Source organism: Sciurus carolinensis, chromosome 9, assembly GCF_902686445.1.
Source record: "Sciurus carolinensis chromosome 9, mSciCar1.2, whole genome shotgun sequence".
In the NCBI taxonomy this organism is placed as follows: domain Eukaryota; kingdom Metazoa; phylum Chordata; class Mammalia; order Rodentia; family Sciuridae; genus Sciurus; species Sciurus carolinensis.
Window position 1 is genome coordinate 61,157,847 of NC_062221.1, and position 17,502 is coordinate 61,175,348.

Here is a 17,502-nt window from a genome sequence, read left to right on the forward strand (position 1 = left end):
ATTATATTTTGTAGACAGTAAAGCTTCTATTCATAAAATAACAGAGGAGTTAATTGACTTCTAATAAATGCTGCTGGTGTCTGTGAATTTTTCCCTCTCCATTCATGAAAACAAGATAAAAAGAGAAACTAAAACACTTTATTTTAGGCAAGTAGAATCTAAATAGTAAGCAAAATAAGTGGTCTCACAAAATACTATATAAAATAAGCAAATGTAGTGATTGACTCTATTTTTCAGATGAAGAAGTTAAATCTTAAAGAAGTATCTATTCGCAGGGTATAAGATGCCAGAGAACTATTTCTATGAGTTAGTCTGACTTGGATGTGAATTTTTAAAAATTTTTTACAGACTGCATTTTGATTCATTGTACACAATGGGGTGCATCATCTCGTTTCTATGGTTGTGCATGATGTAGATTCATACCATTTGGATGTGAATTTTAATTCTTAACTTTTAGCTCAGAAAGTATTGCCAGCTACTTATGAACAGCCCTAGATGATATATATATTTTATATTTTTTATATATATATATATTTTTTTTTCTTATTTCTTTTGTTTCCTTGTAGAGTCTAGTTAGTAACTTAATCAGCAATAGGGCTGTGGAAAATTCTCTGGATTTCCGCCTAAATCTTTTAGAGGTTTTTGGAGTTAATTCTCTTAGGTAGTTTATAACCTCCTAAAATAAATAGATGTAAAGACCAAAGCCTCTTTCAGTATGGGACAGAGATTTATTTCTGAACAGCATTGTCATGAGAAGTAATGGAGTTTTACAGCTTTGTGAGGGTAAATTAGCTTTTCCAACTTTGTTATGATATTATTTGTTAACTGAACACAGATGTAAATAAAGTAGTGTTTCCATGCAGGAAGACAGATGTAGAAAAGTGGGGAAAAAAACTTTTTTTTTGTCTTCTTACTTTATGGACACCTTCTATTTTCTTTCTTTTTCTTTTCTTCTCCTTTTCCTCCTCCTCCTATCTTTCTCTTCCTTTGTTTTTTTTTTTTTTTTTTTTTAGTCTTTTTTAATGTTGTGCCTTAAATACAGAAAATTTCTCTCTAGGTGCCCTGTTGAAGGGACTTGCTGCCTGTGGGTGTGCTATACTATGAGTTTTTGATTAATAAAAGTAGGTTAAGAGATACTGAGATTTCTCTTCAGTCACACCACAAGCATTTGTTAGTGTTTTTAATAAAGCCAAGGAAGACATTTTTACTTGATTTGACTTAGCTGTTGTTCTTAAATAAAACTCTGGAGTGTGTGTGATTTGAACGTTATTCCAAATATACATGAAGGTGCAACTATTTTTAGGAAAGAAAACTTTTTTTTTTTTTGGCTTAAGTAAAACATTAGTATGGCCAAGCATGTCATGAAGCATTGTGGCACTGGTTCAACAGTTTGAAACCATTTATAATATGAACTGTTCAGGGATAAATTAAGTAAGCAATTTACATTAAAAAATGAATCTAGTGGGAGTCCTGGTACTTATTTATAACACTATTAGGTGACTAGAATTTCATGATAAAAGAATATTTATATAAGCTGATAATATTTAGAAACTAACTCAAATGGCAACACATTTTAGTTATTAAAAAAAAGTTCTGTATTTTGAAACAAAGATAAATTTATGTTTACATGAACAAAAAGGGAGATGGGAAGGAAGCTTCTAGTTGAGCTTCTTATCCTCTCTCTTCTTATCTTAGTTATGTTGATGTTTTTTACACCCATAGAGTTGACATTGTCCTGTTCTAGTTTTATAAGATAACTCTTTGGGGATTATGTCTGCTTTGAGAGCTATACTGAGTTATATGTTAATGTTAATTGCTAGTTAAGTTTTTTTTTTCCTTTCAAGCAGTCAATTGATAATCACATTTTTAGATCTCCTTTTGATTGTTTTAAATATATTTTCTCTTTTTGAAACCCACACAATTGTGGGATAGAGAAGAAAACTTAAGGAGAAATAACCCTGATACAAATCATATAAACCATTACAGTACTCTAAGGAACTCAACACTATGATTTGCTAATCTGTTATCTACTTGGGAGAGATGTACCCAGCTCCCCTGGGCTCTACCTTGCATGTCTTATACTAATAGTTTTGCTTTTGACCCTTAATAAATAGATAAAGACTTTAGGGATATTGACCCTATATTCTGATTCACTATCAGTCCACTGTTTGGTTCCTTGAAAAGTATCAGTAAATCTATGTTTTCATTAAAATGACTTTCTAATATCATTCTAGAGATCCTTAATTGTGCCCATTCTTATGATTATAGTTTCAAATTTCCAGAGTTGAGTAAGCTTGGATAACAGAAAAGGGAGAGGTGAGATATAATACTAAGTTCCCATTCCAGTTAGTGTACTTCCTGGAAAGTTTTCTTGGAACAGGGTTATTTCCACACATTTACCCAAAATAAGTTTACCTGATGAGTTAAAAAAAAAAAAAAATTAAAAATGACTTTGAAAGGGTTTAAGAGTTTCTGTAGATATGTTTTCCCAAGTTATGTTGGGTAGAAAACAAATTCCACAAGTTTCATATTTTTTAAATAATAAGGGACTCTCAAAATGAGTTTAGAAAATTCTAGGTTAAAGAAACATAATAGGTTTCTTTAATTAAAGATTGAAGTATATTAATATGCATTTTGAAGAGTTAGATGTACATACTTTCATTTGAATGCCTTTTTTTTTTTTTTTTTTTTTTTTTTTTTTTAAAGACATGAGTTCTTTGTTCTTCAGAACAGTTTGGTGAATGCTGTTCTAGACTAGACTAACCTTTAACAGGAAGGAAGGATTGAGGAGGTTATATCAAAGGTGACTAAGCTGGTTAGCTATGTCCATGCATGGTGACTAATAATTGTCTTCTTTAGCTTGTTTTAAAGGAAATCATTTCATTATGAAATCTCCTAACTGAATTCATTGCTCAGTAATGTTGGAAAGCAGGAAAGAGTAGTGACTTGTGCTAAACCCTACCTGTAATGTAGTGGCATTTTTCCATTGAATCTTTTCCCTTCTTCAAGTCTACCAAATGGTTTCTTCATTCCCAGGAGAAACTTCCTCAAAAAAGATCTATGGGCAAAAGGCTTGGGTGCTGAGGTGCATATTATAATTGGTATTATTTTTCTACTTGATTAAAACCATGTCCTTGACTAGCTAATGCATTATAAAGAAGGGACATGATTCTTGTTTCTCTCCTAGTTTTTCACATTGGGAGAGTGTTTATTATTGTGTATTCATTAGTACTAAATTCAATAGCAGGAAAGCAATTATAAGGTCCCTGGAGTGTAGCTTATTAATTTCCGCTGGCAGTTGGGCCCGGTAATATTCCTTTGTATTTTTTCCCTCAGTTATAATGGGAAATTATGGTTTTGTGTGAAACACACCACTTAGAAAATTATTGGGTGCTTAGTAAAGATGATAACTCAGAGAGGTGTTTGCATTTCTTTCTACTTCCCTAGTCACTTGCGTAAGAATGTGGGAACATATACTTAACAGATTATAGTTTGGGGAAACAAACTATTTGTCCCACCCCTATTTCCCATCCTAACTGATTGATATATTACTTTCTTAGACATTGGTGCCTGGTAAACGTGCACAGATTTATTAAAATGTTGCATTAAGGAGTCAAACACATTTGACTTAAAGATTGAATAGTTCAGTTTTCATTATATAGATACAGAGTGGAAGCCCAAAAGAAATTCATACTAGTAGTTACTGTTTCTCATCTAGTGTCTTGTTAAAGCATCTCTGCTTGAATTGGAAGGGAAGGACAACCATCTTAACTTTCAGACTTAGGGGATAATTTTCCCATCAAAGTGTTAGAAATTCAAGTTTTAGGCATGAGAAGTATAATTGTGTTAAGTAGGATTGTATCCTTTATCTCTCATTCTGAGTTGGAATATTTTGTGAATGCCCACTCAAGTGTCTGACACTGTATAGTATGGACTTTTAAAAATGGGTTATCTACCAAAATAAATGTGTGTATATATACATGCATATATGTGTAAGGCTAGTTTGATAAATAGTAAAAAAAAAAAAAAAAAAACAACTGAGGATATAGTGAATCATTTCTATTTCACCTAGCTTTAACGTCCAGCATTTTGGCAGAAGTGTGAAAACAGTCTGGTTCATTTACATGAATTTTTTTTTAAATTGCTTTGTAGTCTTATTCATCTGGACAGATTCAGAAGATTTCAAAAGAATAGTAATTTTTGGTTCAAATTTTCATCATTGACATCTAAGCAGTTCTTGTATTCCTTATTTATTATAAATATAAAGAAGTACCTCTGCTTATTATTACTGTGTGCACCAGTGAATATTGTCGCCATATTTGTTATGAGCCTTTAGGTATCTGATGACAAAAGTATACATGAGCATAAAAATTTATATGCTGTTTTATAGGACTTTCATAGAATAACCTTCAGATTTAGAACATTGTCATTCTCTAGCCCAAAACCTTTAATAACTCTTCATCTTCTACATTTTGGGCTCCAGACTTCCTATGATTCTTTGTGAGGAGTGCTTATGATTCAGCCTGACTGTCTTTCTCACCTTTCTCTTTAACACCTCATGGCCTGAGTTCTGACTGGACCGTTGGACATCTCCTAGACTGATGGCCATTTAAACATTCGCAACATTCACTCTTTTCTCTGTTGAAATTCAGGTCTTCATTCAAAGCCTAACACAATGCAAAGTTTTGTACTAATTCCTATAAGCAGAAATAATATTCCATCTTTTGTATTCTTATTTAACCTTTTTTTGAGGCATTTATAATTCATAATTTTATTGCAATTATTTGCATGTCCTTTTGTTTTCATGCAGGGATGGTAATGTTTTGGGGAGCAGTCGCTCTCTTCCTCACAGTGTCTTTATAATTTATAAAGTTTTATAAATTACTGTGTCCTTCCCCATCCAGACTTACTGAATCCAGCTTAGATGAAGGATTCACAAATGTGTATTTTAAAAATTCTGTTGTACAGATAGCTTTAGGCAGTACTGTTTGAATTTCTTGAGATTAGGTTAGACTTAACTTCCAATTAGAAAATTAAAGCCTGCTTTATTTATCTAGATTGTGTGCCACTGCCATCAAGCAATCATCTGTGGCATTTGGATAAAATGAGACTAATGCCAGAAAGTGTGGGAGCCATGGACAAAGGCCATAAAAGCTGGCTAGTAGAATATTGAACTTCTAGTTCAATACAGAGTGGAAACCCAAAAGAAATTCATATTAGTAGTTACTGTTTCTTATCTAATGTCTTGTTAAAGCATCTCTGCTTGAATTGGAAGGGAAAGGATAGTAGTTGAAGTTTGTTCATTCCCTTGTGTTTATTTTCATTCCCTCTTGTCTTTGCAGGATATAGCTCGTCTTTTGCAAGAAAAGGAGTTGCAAGAAGAGAAAAAGCGAAAGAAACATATTCCAGAGTTCTCTGGAGCCAGTGCTTATGGAGATAGTTACTTTTATGACGATGGAGGTAACCATCCCTGTATTATGACCTACTCTATCTTCAGGCAAAACTACAAGACACTCTTTTGATTCTGTCCATAGAGTAACCTTAGGGACCTAGGAATATTTCTCTTTATCTCCAGGTATTGGGTACATTTAGATTTGTGGTGAGATTCTATTTATAATTTAATAAATTTATCTGTTCCTTAGTTGGAGAATCAGAGCCATTTTTATGACTTTTAAAACTTAAATATGGCTTTGTAAGATTTGGCATGTATTCTGTGCTACAGTCTCTTGGAGTGATATATTACTTTGTAAGTACATAAAATAGAGTGTGGAAAATGGTGGATGAGTCTCTGGACTTAAACTTTTCTTGAAGTCTGGGCATTGCAGTTTTAAATAGCAAATTGGTGTGAATAAAGAAAGTATATCATACATCAATTTCTGGGTAACAAAACTCTTTTTTTCCTCATGCTTTCTCGCCTTTTAAATCTAAGCCAGTGATTTAGCTGCTGATGACAAACAATACTAAATTTTGAGATGCATTGTTCATTTTTCGATTTTGATGCTTTCTTTGCTCTTTGATTACCATATAATGTGTAAGGGAATGGAGTTCTACCAGAGCGTCACTTCTCTGGTGTATGCTTTTGTGGTGTGGTGGTGGTAGTTGTGGTGGTGGTGATTCTTTATCTTAAATATGTGTTGGGAAATGAGTATTTGCAAGTAAGTTCAGCTGTTGACAAAGATCTGCCTAAGGAATGCATTTCATGTAGTTTCAAGTGTCACTATTGAACTTCAGCTTGAAGACCATACCTAGGATAACCAGTAAACAAAACCTAAAGACAACTTCTAGACAGTAGAATTGTAAGGTCAGTGATCCCAAAGGATCTTGCAAAACCAGTTATCAACTGCTCTCTAATTCAAAAGGTAAGTATGTGTTTGTCTTTAATGAGTAGAATGTATAGGTAGATGATAGGATTATTATAGTTTGAGTATTATCTTGAGAAGTCACGTTTTTTGCACTAAATTTACTGTGATCGGTAGAGCTCAGCTCTCTTGCCTATTTCATAATCAGGTTGATTCTGTTTGTTGCTTGATACTTTCTTTCTCCATAAGTGAAATGCTCAGATCTTTTTTTTGATAACCATCTTTTTTTTTATGCTAGTTTTTTCCTGCTGAAATGATATGTTACATCATTTAAAAAGAAAGAAAAGTTATTACCACATTTTGCTATACTGGAGACCAGAATGTAGAGTTATTCTTCAGCTTTAATTCAAATCTCAGAAACATTATCTTGTATTTTTTTGTTGTTTTGTTTTTAATTTTTAATTCTGTTCTGGAGGCATGAATACTATAAATAAAAGTAACTGTTTTGAATTTTAAGTCCAAACATATTAGGATAGCAAGTAATTAGGAATACCAAAATATTATTGTTGGTTTTGATTTTGAGAGGGGCTCTTGTTGTATTACCCAGGATGACCTCAAACTCAGGATCCTCCTGCCTAACCTTCCCAGGTAGCTAGAATTACAGGCATGTGCCAGCATGCCTAAAGTAGTAATTTTAACCTGATTCTATTAATACCTATGCTAGTTTGAATTGAAACTCAAACCTATTTGTTTTGACTAGACTATCATCATCCCGATTGATCTCTAGGCAGGAGACTGTGTTAAAAATTTAGTGGTTTCTCAGACACATGAAATACACGTTATAAAAACAATCTATTTTAACTATTTTTATAAATTTGTAGAGAGTGGCATATATGCTTATTTTGAGGGAATTGAGTGTGTATTGAAGAATAGGAGGGGGTGACCTGTGCATGTGTGTGTAGATACTAGAATTTCTCTTGCCTCAGCTGTGGTGGTATTGAGAGATTCCATATTGGTAAATATGTGATCCTTAATTTATGTGCCTTTAGTTAGGCCAAAGAGAGAGACTTCCACAGAGATCATATTATAATTCAGCTCATATTTACAAAGCAGTTTTATGTTGTTTGCAGTGGTCCTTTCCCAACACATCTGGGATATTCTTTAATGGTACTTCTATCTTTGTTTATAGTTTGCTTTTTGCCTTACTTGCATAATCACATTATATCATTATAGAAACAGTTGTTCTTCCAACTTTTGTTTTGCTTAAACTTTAATAATTTAATCTTTTAAAAAGATTATGTATAGATGTTCTAAAAATTTGAAATTATCCAAAATGTTATCAAATTTATATCACTTGTTAAATCATTTATATTATTCATTTGTGAGTCCATGTTTTTCTTTCAAAGCCACTTACTCTGTATTATAGTCATATTTGTGATTTATTTTTTTTAAAGTCATGGTCCTTGAAGTCATACGATTATGGTTCAAATCCTGTTCCTTCTTTAGAACAATTGTAATTTTAACAAAGATATCTACTGTAAGATCGCTAAGCCTTGTTTTCTCATCTGTAAAATAGAATTTTAAAAACATCATTCACATAGATGTTGAAAAGATCAAATAATGTAATTTTGGTGAAGAATTCATAAACTCTAAAGTACTATTTTTATACATACATGAATTTTGTTATGTGTGTATAATATAGTATTTATCTAAAATATTTTATTTTGAATGATAAACATGGAAGTATGCATATATATGTGTGTGTGTATGTATATATGTATGTGTATACAATGAGGGAGTTATTTATATTTGCCAGATAACTTGGTCTCAAGAAGCATCTTTTTCTCAGTCCTCAGCTGGAAGGGGTTTTAAAGGATTCAAACAGATATCCCACCTCTGTCTCTTTTTCCCTCAAATTTATAAATATCACAATAGGTGAACTAGAAAATTTTTTTCCAGTCAATTCTGAAAATATAGTGACATTTCTGTAACAATTATTTCAACACGTGTTCCTAGAATAAAATTATTGGTTTACGTTCAACAGAATTAAAAAAAAATCACAGCCTCTTAAATTCATATCAAAACCAAACCTTTTCAGTTTCCTTTGGTCTTAAAGGTAGACCTCATTCATATCGCTTTCTGGGCATATTAGTATCAACACTGTAAAACATTGTTTCCTGAATGTGATTGTCATTTAATAACTGGTCATATTACATTAATTTACTCTACTAGCTAAATGATTCTTGCTCAGTTATCAAATAGACCTAAAATAATAGTTAAAAGAGCAGATTTTTTTTATCATAGAGTAATTATTTTGTTTCACTTTTTTATGTCAAATATAAATTTAACCATAAATTATAGAGTTAAATACTTATACAGGTTGTTTTGAAAATAGAGTTTAACACAGATTTATCCTTGAAGATTTTCTTTTCTTCTGGAAAATATAAGAAGAAACTGAGATTTTGGGATGGAAGCTATGTAATCAGTGTTGCATTTAGCATGTGACTCCCCTTTACACTATCAGATTAACAGTATCAAATCAACCAAACAGTAAAAACACCTTAAAAGCTAAGAAAACACAGTCCTTTTTTTTCCCCCCTCTACATCTCATCAAATAGTGGTAGCTCTTTTAAATACAATTCAGCAAATGATTAATTATGTTAGCTATATTAGCAATTTTCCATGGAATTAGGATTTCTTTATTTTATTTCCCAAATATATTAAAAATTTTTAAAAAACATTAAAATCAATACTGCAAGGTGCATATTAATTTGCTTTTTTTAAAGTTTGCTTAAATGAGACAAAAGCATCCATGTATGTGCTATTTTGAAGTTTCTATTAAGTTTGGGGATTTATATATTTATTACAAGCTGTATCATAGAGTGTTTTGAAATATATTTAGGAAGCGACCCATTTTTATGTATTCCATTATGGCATTCCTTTTTAATTTTTTCCTTTGCCAAGTTTCACTAAAATTGGGAACAGAATTATTAAAAGATAATAGGGTCATTTATTCACTTAAAATTCTCCTCTTCATCTCTTACACACTGAACTGTGATAAAGGGCTATTCTTTGAAGTATCTGGGAATATTTGCTTTGACCACTTAAGGGAAGCAGGTATAGAAATACCAAGATCTGTGGACTATTTCTCATAATTAAGCAGAAACTAGCAACATTGTGTAATTTTATTATCATTTCCACTAGGAATATTTCAAAGCTTATGACTGAAATGACAAATCTTAAGTTTTTTCTGTTTTATAATACTTTTCTCCCTACTTTTTACCCCATGCTAGTACCAAATAGGTTTTGTAAAGTAAACTTTAATGTTCAACAGCTTTATTTTTTTTGTTATTGGCAAATATGAAAGTACTCCATAAATTCTGCCTAATCAAGATCAAGTTCTTCTTTGAGATTTCACTTTAGTTTTCCACTTTCTGACTGTATATCCAGAATTCTTCATGTATATATGGAGTATTTCAATAAATACTCATCCTTTCTGCTCAGTTTGTTAAGCAGTTTTCTCCATTTTTAAAATATTAAACTTGGGCTCTGACTTCCTCTATGTAATGAGTTAATAATCTCATTAAGTTAATCTGCATTTTTATTTTTCATATCCCTATACCTCCACTCAGACCAGCCAAGGTCAAGGAGGGCCAGGGAATTGGGTTCTGGATACTCAAGGTCTTGTAAACTACAAAGTGATGGGAAGACTATGAAACAGAAGAAAGAGAAAACAAGACATCCACTGGAGAACTTGGAAGAGTTGGAAAAACGCTGTTCACCAGAGAGTTCTCTTTCATCCTCTAGCTGGGGCAGAGTGACGGATGATGACCAAATTACCAGAGAGCAGCATGAAAGAAAACAGTCTAGTCAGGAGAAACTCCAGAGACCTCCACTTCCCAAGATCAGTGGTGATGTGTTTCTAAGCACTGAATGTGATGACTGGAAGGCTATTGGTAGCCATCGAACTCGTAATTGGGGAAAACAGTCCCGACACCAAGATCGACTTTCACCAAAGTCCTCACAGAAAGCAGGGCTTCAGGAAACTGTATATGAGAGGGACCATGGGCAAGGTGAGCACAGAAAAAGGAGACACAGGCCCAGGACTCCTCCCTTCTCAGAGAGTGAGGAGCAGCACCATCACCATGACACAGGTAATAAAGGACCACCCCATTGGAAGTCTTGGTATCATGTACAAACATACAAACCAATGCATTTAGTAAGCATCTTAAGCAGACCTTCCTCCTTTTTGGTTTGTAATCATGTCCTCAAAACAAATTCTGGAGCCTAATGTCTATAAAGGTGTTTATTCAATCTTAGGTCTTTAGGAAGAAGGAAGATATCTTACCTGTCCCCTTCTGTGAGAATGCACTGATTCCTTAGAAGATTCTTCCAGATCCAGGTTGCGATTGGAGGTGCTCAAATGTCCTTCTTCATTTACCAAGACCATACATAGGAAATTTTAATGCCTAATGAAAGCTCCTGAATTTCACATTTGCTTTAGTGAACCCAGAAGATCTGGTGATATTGCCTTAATAACAGTGCCTGCCAATAAGACTGGAAATACTTTATTTTCTAGACCTTATATCTTTCTCATCTGTAAAATGAAGAATTGGATAGGCAGTCTTTTAATACAGTATTTACATATTGTCAGATTCAGATGGAGTCTGTTTCCTTAAAATGCAAATTTCTGTCAGATTGGGCATGGTTTAGACCTGGAGGTAATTCTTATGAATTTAGAGTTTAAAAATTGTTGCATTGAGTTACTTTTTGTGCTCTTTCTCCAATTCTAACTTTGTACTTGGTGTTCTAACATGCCAACACAAGTAAGTTCTTGTACGTATATAGAAATCAGGTGAATATTAGAGGTAGTCCTCAATGTTTTGGCACATCTCTGGCTTAACTCTGAAGTCCATTGTTGACATAGTAATGACTCTCTTGATGTTTTCTATGTGCCTACCACACTGTCATAGCACTCTACTCTCTGATATTTTAATTGATCATATTCATCATCCTGGTTTCTTTTAGTTCTTCCTGGGCAAGAGGTACCAAGAAGGAGCCTGTTGTGGTCTAGTCATGCTCTACTTGTGGTTGGGAAACTGGTTTCTAGGCTATAGATTCAAGGTGGTTCCGTTGATTTTTCCTATCATATTATCTCTAATTAAAGAACTTGGTTATAAGGAAAATTAAATCTTGATTTAGCAAGCCATACTGAAAATCTACCACAAATATTCTTGGCTTGGGCCTTTGTACTTGGATCTGAGCCTTGGAAGGTTATCAGTCAAGCCAAAAATGAAGATATATAAACACACACTCCCAAATTAGATAACAGTGTGTTAGGGAAACGTGAACAAAGAGCTGTGGGGGCATAAAGAAGACAGTAGGATCATGAGGAAGTTATATTTATTGAAATTTAGAGAGTTCTAAAGATGATGAGTGTGGGGTAATGAATGGTGACTACATTGACCTCTTCATTTCTGGTTCTGTGAATCTGACCTTATAAAAGTGCTCTCAGAGATGGTTAGTCTTTGTGGCTTTAAGTTATGTTCTGGGGTGTTTTAAATAGGCTTAGAAAGCATGAAACTAAACACTGAATCATAGTCTCCAGTACTGCAGTTGTGGAGGCAAATGTTTCGTTTTATATTGCTAGTATAGGATTTAAAAAAAAACAATGTGTGGAGGTAGGTATTATGGTTACACTGTAAACTGCTTAGTGTCTATCATTTGATATTTACATTGCTTTATAAATTTTGCCTTCCCAAGCCCTGTCAGCATTTGATTTTACAACCCTCCTGGAGTAGGCCAGAGGATTGTGTTAAAATGTAATATCTAAGTACTGCTGGCTACACTTACTGTTGAAGAAAACTCAATTTTTAAAGTTGTTAGCAAAAGCCAAAGTTTTATTTAACTTAATGAAGAGCCTAGCAAGAGGACCAAAGCTAGTTCTAAGAGCATTTTCAAAACACTTCAAGAGTTAGTTGAAAAAGGAATGCAAGATAAAATTGCTCAATTAAATGATTGGTTTACTTTTTACAGGGCAATAACCATACCTAACCTTTGAGAGTACTTCTCTCGGACTGTGTATCTGTATCAGCTTATTATTGTTTTTTGTTGTTGTATTTTTGTTTTTTATTCTTGAAGTTAGCTTCTAACCTCTCTGGGACATGGAATATTTGCACTTTTCTTTTATGAATTGTTAATCATATATACTATGACATTTCCTAGGTGTTATATGGCTTATTATAAAATGTTCTTGCATGATTTAAAGACTCTTCCAGTCATCCTTTAATTTTATTCCAAGCTTGAACTAAACATCTTGAATACCAGTACTAATTTAAATAATTTTATTCTATCAGAATTTATTTAAAGAGGATGCTTCATTTATTTCATTTTGGGAAGTTCTTGTGTTCTCAAACTGGAAAATGATGAACAAAAAGATTGGGAAGGAACAATTAGATTAATACATAGAATGTTGGAAATCTGGCTCACTTAGTTGAAAGTAGTTTCCTGATTCTATTTAGGCTGTTAAAGGCAACTATTCCTGTAATTTCCTTTAATTAACTATGTTTTAAATAATTTTCAAGCATTACTGTTTTCTGTAATGACAACCTTCCAACTATCTGGGGTTCCTTCTTACACTTACAAAAACTCACATCACATCAGGAACAAAGATCCTGTAATGAGCAGGCAGTCCTGCCATTCTAGAAATCCAGTGCACTAGGCTGTGGAATTTTCTACTTCATGAGACTTGCAAGTACAAATGGTACAGTAAAAGTTGAAATAAACTTTGTCCCCTCTTAATATTTGAGACTGAGAGATATTACCTCCAATTCTGACTTATGAATAATAAAACTTATCATTCTCTTTTTAACTGCTAGCAGTTATACTATCATCCTGTTAGACCAATTAGGACTTCATTTGACTACATCTTTGATAGACTTTAAAGCAAAATATATTCTTAGCTAATTCTGTTGTGTAGAGTAGAAGGCGTAATAGTAGAGAAAGTTTGGTGTCTTGAAATCTCAGTACATCCCACTTATCACTTTACTGTTCAGCAAAATTGGAGAAACTATGCATATTCTATCACTTTCAACTAGGGTTTGGACTACTTATTAAACTATCACTTTTCTGGAGATTGGGGTATGGTATGCAGCCTATCTTTTCTGCTGACCTCACCCAATACTGTTTCCTATCTAATTTATTTCCCCTGAAATCTCACTTTCTAGATATGACTAAACTAAACATAATTCAGGGAGGGTTAAATTTAGGGAGGTTATATTGTACTTACATTCTTGGGAGCATGCCACTGTTTTCTTGCTGTCCCAAACCAGTCAGAAATTTAGGTTCAGAGCAACCCAGTCCAGCCCCCTGTAAGATTCAGTACCCCTAGGAATGATTTGAAATACTCTGTGTAATCAGGTCCTGATAAGTCTGAAACTGGAACACCAACTTTACTTACCTTTCTCTGTAGTAAAGGTAGAAGCATAAGGGTCTGAGGCTTTTGAATTTATCACAAGGCTAGACTGAAAACTCTACAAAGATAGGTTTCACAATATAACCTAAATTCTTTTCACTAAATCCCCTTCCCTCCCCTCTTCCCTTCCTTCCTTTCCCTCTTTCCTTCCCTTCCCTTTCCATGTTTTTAGCAAGTAAATCTCGCATGATGAGGTATTTTGATAATATATTAAACTATTGTTTGCAATGTTAGTTGTAAATATGAATCACTTGGAAAGACAAACCGACTCAAGGCCAAGACTCAACCACACTACAACGAGGTGGGGCAAATAGTTTTTTAAAATTTCTTTAAATTACCCCCACCCAAGTGATTATTATTTTTTTTATTTTTTATTTTTAGTTGTTGATGGACCTTTATTTTACTTATTTATATGCGGTGCTGAGAATCGAACGCCAGTGCCTCACACATGATAGGCAAACATTCTACCACTAAGCCACAATCCCACCCCAAGTGATTATGATATATAGCCATAGTTGCCAATTGCTGGTATAAGAGAGGCAATTAGGAGTAAATTTTCTTTCCCCTTCTGTGCCTCAGTTACTAAAAGTGGATATTCCAAGTGACTGATTTTATGCAGTGCATTCAAATTGTATTATTTCTGAATATAATACATTTTACACTGTTGAGTAATTGCGGTTTATAAATGGGTACAAAGGGAAATAGTCACAACTTTGAAATAGCTCTTAAACTTTCCTTAATTAAAAACTGTAACAGGAATATAATTATTTGTAACATTTCAAAGTAAAAAAATCTCACCAGTCCCTCATGTTTCTTTCTCCCGAGAGGAGTAGAACTCTGAGATCAGTGCTCTGTGACCTTTCCCTTATGTCTTCCTAAAATTTAGTAATGCCATTAAAAGGTGGATCAAAGCTATGGTAAAGATCTGAAGAAATGGGTTCACTTATATCAGATCAGGGCCACTGGTTGGCTAACAAGTATTTTCACATAATTTGCAGGTGATGGTATTTGTTTCCTTTGCAGTAAGATATGCCAGCTGAGGTAACTAGGAGTCTCTCCTCTCCTCCAGTCTTGTCAGCTTAGTCTCTTTAATGATTCTGTAACCTTTTTTTTTTTTTAATAAATTCTTTTTATTTTCCTTCAGTGTTTAATTTTTTTTTTCACTTTCTATTTTGTGAAACTCTCACTTATAGTTTTTTTTTTGTGCAATATTCTGCTGTGAAAGGGGAGTTTTTATTTGGCAGTTTTGGGGAGGGTAACTGTTAACATGTATGGATTAGCAGCACTATACTTTCATGCCTAGGGAAACATATTTCAAATGCATCCCCCACTGAATTTGGGCACAGAGGCCCAAATCAGTGTTAGATACTTAAAGAAAAACTTCTTTTTCTTAAATTTCACAACTTTTCAGAAAACAACCACAGTTGTAACTTATTGCAGTGAGTTTTTTCTAGGAATGAAGCCAAGGGTGGTGAAAGATGCTGTATGCCCTCCTACATCACGAGTCACCCACAGGGATCAGGAATGGTATGATGCCGAAATTGCCAGAAAACTGCAAGAAGAAGAACTTTTGGTGAGCATATTTTGAGGCAAAATTTCAGGTCAATCAGTAGTTTTTTTTGTGAATTGAATCAACATGGTATTATATAATGAGCATTATAGTCCTCCATCAGTTAAGAAACTGAAATCTTTAAAAAATCTTTTTGATATGTGTAAAAGCAAAGATGGGAGTACAGTATTTCCCCCTTACCTGCAGTTCACAGTCTGTAATTTCAGTTACCCATAGTTAAATGTAGTCCAAAATGTTAAATGGAAAATTTCAAAAATAAACAGTTAAAAACTTTTGTTTTATTTTAATATATATGGTATATTATTATTATAATAATTATACTCATTAGTATTGTTAATTTCTTACTGTGCCTAATTTTAAATTAAATTTTATCATAGGTATGTATTTATAGGGAAAAAAAGTATATATGAGATTTGGTGATATCTGTGTTTTCAAGTATCCATTGAGGGTGTTGGAACAAGTGGATAGGGGAACTGTTACATCTAGTTTCACTTACTAAGTACTAGCAACAGAATTCCCCTGTAATAGGAATTTTCTGGCACTTCTCTTAAGAACCCTCTGGAGGGTTTGATCAAAAGAGTTGCTGTCTTGATTAGTGAAAGCATACCAGCTTCTGATCAACTTTAGAGATGTTAGTCACAACTAGTTTCAAATACCAGTGTATTTTTTGGGTGGTGGGTACCAGGGCTTGAACTTAGGGGAACTTGTCACTGAGCCACATCCCCAGCCCTATTTTGTATTTTATTTAGAGACAGGATCTCAGTGAGTTGCTTCATATCTTGCTTTTGCTGAGGCTGGCTTTGACCTTTCGATCCTCCTGCCTCAGCTTCCCAAGCTGCTGGGATCACAGGTGTGCCTACCACACCCAGGAAATACCAGTGTGTTTTGTATAAGATTTTTTAAGTGGGCAACTTGAATTTCTATTATTTTTTTCTTTTTCATGTTTCTTTTATTTTAAAGGCTACCCAGGTGGACCTGAGAGCAGCTCAAGTGGCACAGGATGAGGTATGCTTGTGTTAATGAACTTAACCAGTATTCTTTTTTGAATATCCCAGTAATCGACTTGCAGCTTCATAGTTAATGATACTGACTGGATCTTGTTTAGGAAATTGCTCGACTTCTAATGGCTGAAGAAAAGAAAGCTTATAAGAAAGCCAAAGAACGGGAGAAGTTGTCTTTGGACAAAAGAAAGCATGATTCTGAGTGGAAGGTAGGGTGTGGTTTTGTGTGTGTGTGATTTTTTTGTTGTTTTATTAGAAATAAAATAAGAAATGGGAAGGGAAATCTGCTTTTAGGATAGGCTTTGCAGATATATTTAGGATATATAAATTATCTGTATTACATATGTGAATCAAATGTGTAAAAATGTTTCACTGTGAAAAGTCATTGCATTCTTGAAAATAATTGTGTAAAAAGATACTGCAAAGATTGAAAAAAAAAATAATCTGTTCATTTTAAGACCTAAGGTGCATGTGTTTCTGGTCACAAATGATCTTTGTTTGCATATACTTATAATGCAGGAGAATATAGCATTTTCACATGCTTTCAAAATTTTCATGGTGATCTACTCTGTCCACTTTCTTTTGTACTTATATTTTCCTTTATCCCTACTATGTACTTATTTCTCTTTCCATTGACATAACTTGTTCTATGGAAGACTGATGTATATACCTGTCACTAGCAGTCATTGCTTATATCATACTGGAAGAACTCTTCAGCACTAGCTTGGACTATTTTCTTTCCCCTCATTAATTGGAAATAGTTGACAAAATGGGCAGTGACTTCCATTCTTTCTGCTGTATTCTGATTGTTGTATGTGGTGGTTGCAAGTTCAGTTTTACAGGCTTACTCATCAGTGACTGTTTACAAAGTTCCACACTGGACCCACATGGAAATACAAAAGTATCTTTCCTGATTGAGCATATGTAATGTAAAGAGGAAGACAAGGGATAGATAGCTAAAAAATAAGTGGCCAAGCAGGACGAAGTAAAAGCAGAGGAGTATGAGAATTCACACAGTAAAGACTTTTTAGGGATGGAGTTTGCACTAGTCCTGGAAGCATGCAACTTGGGATGAGTATTCATGATACAATTGATCTTTAGCACTGTTTTCTCTCAAACAGATTCTTCTCTTGGGTCTCTGGTCTCCCTCACAGTTTT

General features: G+C 33.7%; 1 protein-coding gene across 2 annotated transcripts in view; it reads left to right on the forward strand.

The window, feature by feature from the left end:
- The window catches only part of Ccdc50 (coiled-coil domain containing 50), a 65,030-nt gene that overhangs the window by 33,916 nt on the left and 13,612 nt on the right, over positions 1-17,502 (forward strand). Inside the window, exons 5-9 of one of the 2 annotated variants that reach the window (XM_047563646.1) lie at positions 5,343-5,460; positions 9,932-10,453; positions 15,228-15,346; positions 16,304-16,348; positions 16,449-16,553. In XM_047563646.1, coding sequence (XP_047419602.1) covers positions 5,343-5,460; positions 9,932-10,453; positions 15,228-15,346; positions 16,304-16,348; positions 16,449-16,553 — 909 coding nt within the window. The remainder of the gene's footprint in view (positions 1-5,342; positions 5,461-9,931; positions 10,454-15,227; positions 15,347-16,303; positions 16,349-16,448; positions 16,554-17,502) is intronic. The other variant, XM_047563647.1, reaches the window with a different exon arrangement.